This window comes from Hemitrygon akajei, chromosome 6, assembly GCF_048418815.1.
Source record: "Hemitrygon akajei chromosome 6, sHemAka1.3, whole genome shotgun sequence".
NCBI classification, from domain to species: Eukaryota; Metazoa; Chordata; class Chondrichthyes; order Myliobatiformes; family Dasyatidae; genus Hemitrygon; species Hemitrygon akajei.
Window position 1 is genome coordinate 3,799,955 of NC_133129.1, and position 12,104 is coordinate 3,812,058.

A 12,104-nucleotide genomic window follows, 5' to 3' on the forward strand; every position below is an offset into this window, starting at 1 on the left:
GAGGCAACTCGTCCAGAGGAAGAAGGAAGCATATGTTAGATATAAGAAGCAGGAAGCAGGAGAGGCTCATGAGAAATATAGGGTAGCCAGGAAGGAGCTTAAGAAAGGACTTAGGAGAGCTCGAAGGGGACATGAGAAGCCTAGGCATGTAGGATTAAGGAGAACCCCAAGGCGTTCTATGTGTATGTGAAGAACAGAAGGATGACAAGAATGAAGGTGGGGCCACTAAAGGATAAAAAGGGCAAAATGTGCCTGGTGGTGGAGGAGGTTGGGAGGTCCTAAATGAATATTTTGCTTCAGTATTCACAAGTGAAAAGGACCTTGATCAGGGTGAGGTCGAAATAGAGCAGGTCTGTGTGCTGGACAATGTGGAGATTAAGGAAGAAGTAGTGGATCTTCTTAAAAACATCAAAATTGATAAGTCCCCAGGACCGGACGTGATATACCCCAGGTTGCTGTGGGAGGTGAGAGAAGAAATCACTGGAACAGTAGCTATGATCTTTGAATCCTCTTTGGCTGCAGGGGAGGTGCGGAGGATTGGAGAATGGCAAATGTAGCTCCCCTTGTTTAAAAATGTTAATAGGGAGAATCCTGTGAACTAGAGACTGGTGAGTCGTACGTCAGTGCTCTGAATCTATTGGAAAGGATTCTTAAGGATCGGATCTATGAGCATTTGGAGAAGTACAGTCTACATGGATAGTCAACATGGCTTTGTGAAGGGAAGGTCGTGCCTCACGAGCCTGACTGAGTTTTTTGAAGAGGTAACACAAGAAATTGATGAGGGTAGGGTGGTAGATATAGTCTACATGGATTTTAACAAGGCATTTGACAAGGTCCCCCACGAGAGACTCATCCAGAAAGTCATGAGGCATGGAGTCAATGGAACCTTGGCTGTTTGGATAAAAAATTGGCTTAAAGGAAGATAGCAGGGTTCACTGTAGAATTCCTTGTTAAATATACCAGCTAAGTCTGTTGAATATTTTCAGTATAGTAAGTATTACACTGGAGAGGGTTCACTGCAGAATTCCCTGTCAATCACACCAGCTTAGGCTGTTGAACGTTTTCAGTATAGTAAATATTATATTGGAGAGGGTTCACTGTCATTGTCATCTGAGTGTACATCTCCACAACAAAATGTAACAGCGTTCCTCTGGATCACAGTGCACCCAGAAAACATCTACAGTATCACATCACACACAGCTCATAATGCAAAATATTCCCACAGCTAAGTTAATAAGTTAGTGACTAATGCCATTACACAGGACTGACTGGCGTTGTTATACTGTATTGATCAGTATTATTACTCTGTATTGATTAGGCTGTTACAGTACAGTGTTGTTATACAATACTGACTGGTGTTTCATTGTGGTGATTGTGTTGTCATACTGTACCGATCTGTGTTGTTATACTGCACTGATCAGTGTTGTTACACAGTACTGATTGGTGTTGTTGCAGTGTATTGATTTGTGCTGTTTCACTGTAAAGGCCAGTGTTACACTGTACTGATCAGTGTTGTTATACTGTACTCATTAGTGTTGTTACACTCCACTGATTAGTGATGGTGTCAGTTGGTTCAACAACTGAATGGTTGAAGGGAATTAGCTGTTCCTGAACGTGGTGGTGTGAGATTTAGGCTTCTCTACCTCCAGTCCGATGGGACTGTTTTATATTCGAAAGAGTTTCCCTAGTTTGAATGGTTTGCAATCAGTGAGACACATGTGGGGGTCTTTTCATTCTGGTGGTCACTGAGGGGAGTATTTTGTTGGCTGGAAATTTTGTCAGTGGTTAAACATGTTTGCTGAGGGTTAACTGATTTATTCTGGCACCTGTCCTTCCCTCAGCTCCCAATGAGAGTGTCTCTGTGATGACTGGAACCGAGGGAGCTTCGGCCACGTTACCCTGTGTGTTCACACGGCCTCGGCAGAGCCTCACCGCACACACGGTGACGTGGATGAGGAAGGATCCCTACCGACACATCGTCACCTTCAGGCGTATTCGAAATGGATCGTGGGCAGCGGAAAACGGAGTGACTCGGTACGAGCTCGTCGGGGACCCAGAGCTGGGAAACGCCTGGATCAGGATAAAGCAGCTGAGAGTGGAGGACAGTCACAGCTACCTGTGTCTGGCTGAGTTCAGGAAAAGCGAGCATGATTATTATCATTTGCCCAACGGAGACCACATCAAACCCCCGTATATTCATGTGATCCAGAGTGAGATCCAGCTGCAGGTCACCCCAGGTAAGAAACCATTGACACATTCTGCAGGGTATGGTGAGGGTTTTAGGGGTGGGAGGGGGAAGCCTGCTACCATTATCCTTTCTCTAATCAACCCCCCCCCCCCCCCCGGGTTTATCTGTCTGTCCCCGAGTGAGATCTGACTGTAGATCAGACCCGGAAAAAAACCCGTCGCCACATTCAAGTTCAAGTTTAATTGTCAATCAGCCACACGTGCATACAGCAAAACAAAACAGCGTTCCTCCAGGACAAGGTGTAAAGCAGAGTAGCAACAGCACACAGTACACATCGTTACGATCTCAGAAAAGCATACAGTCACAAAAAGACATAATATAGCCCAAGTTCCTGAGTGGTCTGGCTTGGAGCTGGATGGTAGATTGGATATTGTCCTGGTCCAGCTTGTCACTCACTAGGTGAACACTAGGGGGCAGCACTGAGCAAAAGAGGAAGGCAGCACCGATGGGAGGGGCCTGTCCCCAACCCACGACAGACTCCAGCACGTCCACAGAGGCCTCTGCTCTCTCCCACACCATCTCGGCATCTTCTGCAGTGTTCAGGGATGGGTCGGAACCTCCAGCACCCATTGTATTCTGTGTCCAGACTCTGGGGATGAATGTTATATCGGCCACTCCCAGCCTCAGCTGATGATGAGTTCCAATTCCCCACCACATCTCCATCTCAGACGGTCCCTCACACAGGGTGGCCCCCAGACCTTCAACGGGCCCCCTGGTGGGGCCTTGCCTGAGCCTGGAAGGAATGAGTTTAGTTCTAACGGAGGATCAGGAAGCTTCCCAGAGAAGACACACAACTCAACGTTTCAGGAAGAGCTTCTTCCTTTCTGCCGTCGGATTTCTCAATGGACAATCAGAAAAGTGAAAATCAGAAAAGTAAAAATGAGAAGAAAAAAAGCTCACTTTTTCCCCTCTTTTTGTGCTACTTATTTAATTTAAAATTATACATGTAGGTATATATTTCTTATTGAAATTTACAGTTTTTAATTAATATGTACTGCAATGTATAACAGGGTGTCAGGGTGAAGATACGTCTTTACCAAAGGAGGTGTAAGACATTCCTACCCTCCACTAGCCTTCACTTTACCCTTGGGCGAGGTGTAGCCCCTGCTTCGCACCCGATCAGGGTCACGTGAATCCATGGGATCAGGTGGTGGATGGTCGTATGAGCAGCTGGTGCAGATCACAAACTCTGGTTATGCGACCACTGACACCAGGCAGACAATCTCTGACGAGTATTGATAATGGCTGGGCTCACCCGTCCTGTACAGACACTGCTCAGAAGAAGGCGATGGAAACCACCTCTGTAGAAAAATTGCCAAGACCAATCATGGTCATCAACAGGAGAAAATCTGCCATTGCTGGAAATCCTGAGCAACACACACAAAATACTGGAGGAACTCAGCAGGTCGGGCAGCGTCTATGGGGAAAGGATCAAAGGTTCATTTTATTGTCAAAGTTTGCATGTAGAATACAACTCTGATATTCATCTTCTCCAGATAACCATGATATCCAGAAAAACCATGGGATTCGTTACAAGAAAAGACATCAATACCCCCACATGAAAAGGAAAAAGAAAAATCTCGCAAACCTCAAACCCCCCCCCCCCCACCTCCCTCCCTCGCACAAAAGCCAACAGATCGCCCACCTGGAAGACGATCGTTAGAAGATCAAAAGCCCCAAGAATCCAAACCCCTACCTCTCAAAAAATACAGTGCGGACAACACCAAACCCAACACCCTCTCCCCACACAGAAAAGTCAACAGGAACATCAGACACCAATCCCTAACCCCTCCCTCACACAAAAAACAATACATCGTCCCTCTAGAACCCCAACCCACCAATCAGCAACAGGAACATCAGACACCAATCCCTAACCCCTCCCTCACACAAAAAACAATACATCGTCCCTCTAGAACCCCAACCCACCAATCGGCAACAAGAAAGAAAACAGAAACGGAAGGAGAGCAAAATAAACTACAGCCCAACAGTCACATCAATCTCAGAATTTCAAACAATCCTCCCACCAGAATTGAGTAAACAGTCGATGTTTTGTGCTGAGACTCTGCATCAGAACTCATGAAAGGGCCTGTTCTGCACGGTCCTGATGAAGGGGTCAGCCTGAAACGTCAGCTGTTTACTCTTCTCCAGAGATGCTGCCTGGCCTGCTGAGTTCCTCCAGCATTTTGTGTGTGTTCATCATGGTTAAGAGACTGTGATTGCCCACATCACACAACACAGCACATACCGATGATGATGATTGCAATGTACTGCCGCACAAAACACAAGCCGGTGAAATTATCCTAATCCCGATTGTGATTCTGCAGAATGTCAGGGGGAGGAGGCAGACAGGACACGATTACAGGGCTCAACCTGTCACATTGATCCATAAGAAGATAAGAAATAGGAGCAGGATTCAGCCATCCGGCCCATTGAGCCTGCCCCGCCATTCAATAAGATCATGGCTGATCTGTCCGTAAACTCAGCTCCATCTCCCTACCTTTTCCCCCAAAACCCTTAATTCCCTTACTATGTAAAAACCTTTCTAACTGTTTCTTAAATATATTTACTGAAGAAACCACAGTTACTTCGCTGGGCAGAAGACAGAAGCCAGCCCCCTCCATGGATTCTGTCTACACTTCTCACTGTCTCTGTGAAACAGACTGCAAAATCAGAGACCCTCCCATCCACCCTGGACATTCTCTTCGGCCCTCTCCCACTGGGCAGAAGGTACAACAGCCTGGATGCACGGACCACCAGGCTGAAGGACAGCTTTTATCCTACAGTTATAACTACAGAGTGGTCCCCCAGTACGATAAGATGGGCTCTCCACCTCATTATTTATTTGTTTATTCATTTAGAGATACAGCACGGAACAGGCCCTTCCAACCCAAGAAGCCACACCACCCAGAAACCCACCTATTGAACCCACGACGATTTACAATGACCAATTAACCGACGAGCCAGTCCATCCTGAGACTGTGGGAGGAAACCGGAGCACCCAGAGGACACAGCCTCAGGATAGAACAACGTCCCTTTAGAACAGAGTTGGGGGGAATTTATTCAGCCAGACGGTGGTGAATCTGAGGAATTCGTTGCCACAGATGACAGTGAAGGTCAAATCTTGGTCTTTAAGTGGAGGTTGAGAACTTCTTGATTAGAAAGGACATCAAATTTTAAGGGAGATGGCAGTAGAATGGAGTTGAGAAGAATAACAGACAGACAGACATACTTTATTGATCCCGAGGGAAATTGGGTTTCATTACAGCCGCACCAACCAAGAATAGTGTAGAAATATAGCAATATAAAACCATAAATAATTCAATAATAATAAGTTAATCATGCCAAGTGGAAATAAGTCCAGGACCAGCCTATTGGCTCAGGGTGTCTGACACTCCGAGGGAGGAGTTGTAAAGTTTGATGGCCACCAGTAGGAATGACTTCCTATGACGCTCAGTGTTACATCTCGGTGGAATGAGTCTCTGGCTGAATGTACTCCTGTGCCTAACCAGTACATTATGGAGTGGATGGGAGACATTGTCCAAGATGGCATGCAACTTGGACAGCATCCTCTTTTCAGACACCACCGTCAGAGAGTCCAGTTCCACCCCCACAACATCACTGGCCTTACGAATGAGTTTGTTGATTCTGTTGGTGTCTGCTACCCTCAGCCTGCTGCCCCAGCACACAACAGCAAACATGATAACAAACTGGACATGATGGAATGGCAGAATAGACTCGATGGGCCAAATGGCCCAGACCTGCTCCTGTACCTTATGATCTATGGGCTTACTACAGGTTAAAACTTTTTGTTCAAATGTTTAATTCTTGTCACTCTGATCTGTACATTCTTATTATTACCCTTTTTTTTTAAATTCCTTCACACACGTTATCATCTGTAGCTTCTTCAGTAAAAATCTGCTAAATGATAAATTCATCTACACACCTACAGATTTTAATCAGTCTACATTATTGGTCTCTCCCCCTTTGCCTGAGTCTGGATTGACCTCTCTCACTTTCACTTCAGGGACAGGCGCTTCTGAAACCGTGCTGATGTTGTGTATCCCACTCGGACTGAAAACTCTCGCCCTTTTAGTGATGGGTGCCGTTCTCTACGGTGACAAACTCAGGTACTGTATGTACTAATGCTGAAGGCTCTTGCCGTGACGTGACTGAAATCCGATTCACTCAGACAGTCGGGGGACGTTGGGAACTGGCTCAAACACTTGAGGCATCCCAGTCAGTACTTGTCGTTTGCTGTTTGTGGAAGCACCGTAGAAAATACTCATTGCATCATAAGAGTGACTCCTTCAGAAGTGTTTGTGGATTATTTAGCATTGTGAGATACATTTCGGATTAAACGTACCCGCAAAACAGCCACTAAATGATAGACAAATGTATGGATGTGTAGGAGCAAACGAGAGAGAACCTGCAGATGGTGTAAATTAAAGCGACACACACAAAATGCTGGAGGAACTCAGCAGGCCAGGCAGCATCTATGGAAAAAGTACAGTCGACCTTTCGGGCAGAGACCCTTCGGCAGAACTAGAGGAAAGGGTTAGAGCATCTGGCGCCCTTTGTTAGAAAGAATGTGCGCTCTTCCCATGTGAGCGTCGGTTTCCCCGGGTGCTCTGGCTTCCTCCCACGGTCCAAAAATGTTCCAGTTATCAGATTAATTGTTCATTGTGAACCGTCCTGTGATTAGGCTGGAATTACATCCCTGAGTTTCTGGGTGTCACGACTCGGTGGGTCGTTGTCTCTGTAAATAACAAAATGATAAATAATAGATTGAGCTTAGAGAAGGCTGACAGGTTGGCATAACATCGAGGGCCGAAGGGCCTGTACTGTGCTGGAATGTTCTACATTCTAATTACAAATCGAATGTTGATGTGCACAAAAGGACACTCTGGAACCCAGAAGAAACAACAATACGGGAAAGTTTCGACTCTAGCCATCCCACATGCACTGGGATCAGGTAGTGTAGTCAACCCAGGATGAATCTGGTCTCTTGGTCTACACAAGACTAGTCCATGAGGCAAAATCCCTCAGAGATTTAGCTCTTGACTGAATCTCTGCAGCCATCTCCCTTCACAATAATCCAGTTTAAACTGTTAGTGTATCAACTTCAAACATATTAACACTGAAAAGTATTCAAATGATTTCCATGTCTCTAATATCATTGATAATCAGGTTCCTCGTTAAATTACAGCCTCGATCTGTTACTGTCCCCAACTTGTTTCATTTACTTAGTTCCTATGATTTTTGTATCCATTTCCCTCTCTTCCAGATTCATCCTAAGAAATCTGATATTCAAATACCTGTATCCTAGAAATTGAATCACAGATAGGATTAAATTCACTCTGCCATTCATAGAGGATTTTCCTTTAGAACGGATATTCTGAGGGATTTCCTGAGCCAGAGGACGCTGAATCTGTGGAATTTACAGCCATAAATGCCTGTGGCAATACTTAAAACAGACATTGATGGGTTCCTGAATAGTAAGGGTGTCAAAGATGACGGGATGAGGACAGGAGAACAGGGTTGTTAGGGATAATAAATCAATCACGATGGGATAGCAGAGCAGAATAGAAGGGCTGAATGCTGAAAGTCTGATGCTATTTCATATGCTCACGGTCTGAATCTAAGTACCATACTACTTTATCAATATTATCCTATAGCCTAATACCATCTTCCTGTCAACAACACGACCTATATTGTTACGTCATCATAAAGTTTCCAACTAAATAACTGAATCAATGTTTGGGCTCATCTCCAGTTTTGTTGTCAAACACTGATACCAACGACAAAATTTATTCTGTGGGAAATCCCATTCATATCTCAATCCAAATCCCTTCAAAGGTTATAAGTGAATTGGGGGGAGGGAGTCGGATGTGGTGTCATTGCATGATCTAGATTTGTGTTAACCGTTTCGTTCTTTCCACAGAAAGCGACAAGACTGATCCACCGCAGGAGACTGAGAAGACCGGTTTTCCAACCACAAGGTGCAGACGCAACGAGATCCAATGAGAACACCATGTTCTACGTGAAGAAATGTTATCTGTTTTTAATTGACCTCCTCCTACATTGACTCTACAACCTGTTGCACAATTCTGGGCTGAATATGCCAAATATGTAGAACCAGAGAAAGATCGTAGATAGAGGCCTAATTAAGGCGGCGGTAAACGTCGCACAGACAGCAATCACTATTGGACTTAGGACAGTGAGTGGGGCGTGTGGCCAATTGGTTAAGGCTTTGGGCTAGCGATCTGAAGGTCATTGGTTCGAGCCCCAGCCGAGGCAGCGTGCAACACACTTAACCCCACACTGCTCCTGCACGTTTATAGCCCAGTGGCAGCAGTTGGTGTAGTATGGACAGGAGAAGACAATGAGTAGGTGTGAGGTCAACCTGCACTGGTCATCTTTTCTGAGTCTCAATCTTGAGGGAATCTTAAACAAGGTTTCCCAAGTCATTTTGCTCCTCTGTATTTTTTTGTATTTACTCTGTATTTTCTCCCCATTTAAAAAAATAGTTAACCTTTCATTTATTCTGTCAATGTGCATGACCATACACTTACCGACAATGCATTCTATCTCCACTTCTTTCCCCATTCTCCTAATCTATCTGGGTTCTTCTGTAGTCGCTCCACTTCCTCAAACCCACCTTGCCTTCCACGTATCTTCGTATCATCTGCAAAGTCTGCATCAAAGCCAACAATTCTATCATCCAAATCATTAACATATAATGTACAAAGAATCGGTCCCAACACAGGCCCCTGTGCAACATCACGAGTTACCGGCAGCCAACCAGAAAAGGCTCCCTTCATGCAACACACAAGATGCGAGAGGATCTCAGTGGGCTAGGCAGCATCTAAGGAAAAGAGTAAGCAGTCGATGTTTCGGGCCAGAACCCTTCATACCCTGATCTCTTTTATCCATGTTAGGATATTCAATGTAATACCATGGGTGAGTAGTTTGTAACGCAGCTCCGTGTGTGGCATCTTGTCAAAGGACTTCCAAAAATCCAAGTACACAAGATGAACCAATTTTCCGTTGTCTATCCTGCTTATTCTTTTTTCAAAAAAATTCAAATATACTTGTCAGGCAAGATTTTACCTTGAGGAAACTATGCTGACTACATGCTATGCTATCATGTGGCCTGTAAATTCCTTTCTTCTGCCTCTTCCCCTTTTTGAAGAGTGGAGTGACATTTGCAATTTTCCAGTCTTCCGGAACTATTCCAGAACCTGGTGTTTCTTGAGAGATCATTACTAATGACTCAAAGATCTCTTCAGCCACCCCTTTCAAAACTCTGGTGTGTACACCATGTGGTTCAGATGACTTTTCTACCTTCAGACCTTTCGGTTCTCAAGAACCTTCTCATTAACAATGGTAACTTCACACACTTCATGACCCCTGAAACCTGGAACTTCCGCCATGTGCTAGTGTCTTCCAGCATTGTTTTCCAGTGGTCCGAGATCCATTCCTACTTCTCTTTTACACTTTTCATATCTGAAGAAATGTTCGGTACCATTGAAAGCTTCCATAGCCTAAGGCAGAGATTTTTGCTGGAAATCCGAACATTACAGATGCAGGAAATGAGAAATGAGTTTCTTTTTTTATATTGTCAAGCATTCAGTCAAATTTCTTATGAGTGACTTATACAACTGGCCACTTTACTAGGTACACCTGCTCATTAATCCAATGACCTAATCAGCAAATCATATGGCAGTAACTAAATGCAAAAGGGCATGCAGATGTGGTCAAGAATTTCAGCTATTTTTCAGAGCACATATCAGAATGGGGAAGACATGAGATTTGAGTGACTTTGGCCATGGATTGTTTGATGTCTTGTAGAATTTCACATTTGTTCTGCCTCTTCCTGTGTATGGAAGTGTTCGTGTGTGTGATGGACCATTTTCCCATTGTTGGATATGGAGTTGTATTACTTAGTTCTCAGAGTGTTTGTAAAGACATCCTCAAATACAACCACAAATTACAAAAGCAGAATTAGGCCATTCAACCCACATGACGTGTCAGCCATCCCGTCATGATTAATTGTTTTAACCCTCAATCCCTTTCTTCTGCCTTTACACAGCAATGTTTGACACCCTCATTAATCAAGAACCTATCTACCTCTGCTTTAAATATACACAATGACATTGCCTCCACTGTCATTTGTGGCAATGAATTCCACAGATTCACTATACCCTGACTAGTGAAGTCCTCCTCATCTCTGTTTTAATAGGACACCCCTCTATTCGGAGACTGTCCCTTCTGGTCCTAGACTCGCCACTATAGGAAGCATCCTCTCACCATCTCCTCTATCTCGGCCTTTCGACAGAAAGCAGTGAGCTCACCCCGTCCCATTCTGCTAATCACCATCGAGAACAGACCCAGAATCATCACACTTTCCTCTTATTTTAGTTCCTCTTAGTTTTGGGCCTATATCTCCGAAAAGATGTGCTTTCATTGGAGAGAGTCCAGAGGAGGTTCATGAGGAGGATTCTGGGAATGAAGGGGTTAACATATGAGCTGTGTTTGGCAGCTTTCTGCCTGTATTCACTGGAATTTCGAGGGATGCGAGCAGATCTCATTGAAACCTACCGAATGTTGAAAGGACTATATAGGGTGGATGTAGAGAGGATGTTTCCTCTGTAGCAGCTAACCAGAGCTAAAAGGCACAGTCTCTAAACTGAAGGGTGACCTTTTAGAACAGAGATAAGGAGGAATTTTTTAGCCAGAGTATAAACCTGTGGGATTCTCTGCCACAGACTGCGGTGGAGGCAGAGTCCGTGGGCATATTTAAAGCAAAAGGTGATCGTTTCCTGCTCGGTCAGGGCATCAAATGATTTGGTGAGAAGGCAAGTGTATCCAGATCAGCCTTGATGGAATGACGGGGCAGACTCAATGGGCTGAATGGTCTAATTCTGTTCCTATGTCCTATTATCTAATGATGAAGTGAAGTTGATGAAGTCATTCCCTTTGGTTCATGAGCCTGATGCTTGAGGGGTAATAAGTATTCCTGACCCTCATTCTGTCAGTCCTGAGACCCCTGTACCTTCTTCTCAATGGCAGCAGTGAGAGGGAGCATGTCCTGGGTGATTGGGGTCCCTGATGACAGATGCTACTTTCCTGCATCAGCCTCCTGTGTAGATGTGTTCAATAGTGGGGAAGGCTGTACCCGTGAACGACTCTGTCGTATCCATTACATTTGTATGATTTTCCGTTCAAGGGCATTGGTGTTTCCATGTCAGGCTGTGATGCACACAGTCAATGTACTCTCCACCACACATCTGTAGAAGTTTGCCGACGTTTTAGATGTCGTGCCAAATCTTCACAAACTCATAAAGAACAAAGAACAATGCAGCACAGTACAGGCCATTCGGCCCACAATGTTGTGCCAGCCCTTAAACCCTGCCTCCCATATAACCCTCCACCTTAAATTCCTCCATATACCTGTCTAGTAGTCTCTTAAACTTCACTAGTGTATCTGCCTCCACCACTGACTCAGGCAGTGCATTCCACGCACCAACCACTCTGAGTGAAAAACCTTCCTCTAATAACCCCCTTGAACTTCCCTCCCCTTACCTTAAAGCCATGTCCTCTTGTACTGAGCAGGGGTGCCCTGGGGAAGAGGCGCTGGCTGTCCACTCTGCCTATTCCTCTAAATATCTTGTATAGAAGTAGAGGTGCCTTGCAATTGCACATAGGTGGCGGGTCCAGGGCCGATTCTCGGAAATAAAAACACGGAGGAGTTTAGAGTTGCTGACCCTCTCCACCTCTGACCCTCCCATGAGTACTCGCTTGTGGATCTCTGTGTTCCTCCTTCAGAAGTCAACACTCAGCTCCTTGGTCTTGC

At 45.0% G+C, this 12,104-nt stretch overlaps 1 protein-coding gene across 1 annotated transcript in view; it reads left to right on the forward strand.

The window, feature by feature from the left end:
• LOC140728798 (uncharacterized) overlaps positions 1 to 8,786 on the forward strand; it is a 250,874-nt gene extending 242,088 nt beyond the window's left edge. Inside the window, exons 3-5 of the mRNA XM_073047754.1 lie at positions 1,842 to 2,237; positions 6,273 to 6,375; positions 8,190 to 8,786. Coding sequence (XP_072903855.1) covers positions 1,842 to 2,237; positions 6,273 to 6,375; positions 8,190 to 8,205 — 515 coding nt within the window. The 3' untranslated portion in view covers positions 8,206 to 8,786. The remainder of the gene's footprint in view (positions 1 to 1,841; positions 2,238 to 6,272; positions 6,376 to 8,189) is intronic.
• Positions 8,787 to 12,104: the final 3,318 nt, after the last annotated feature.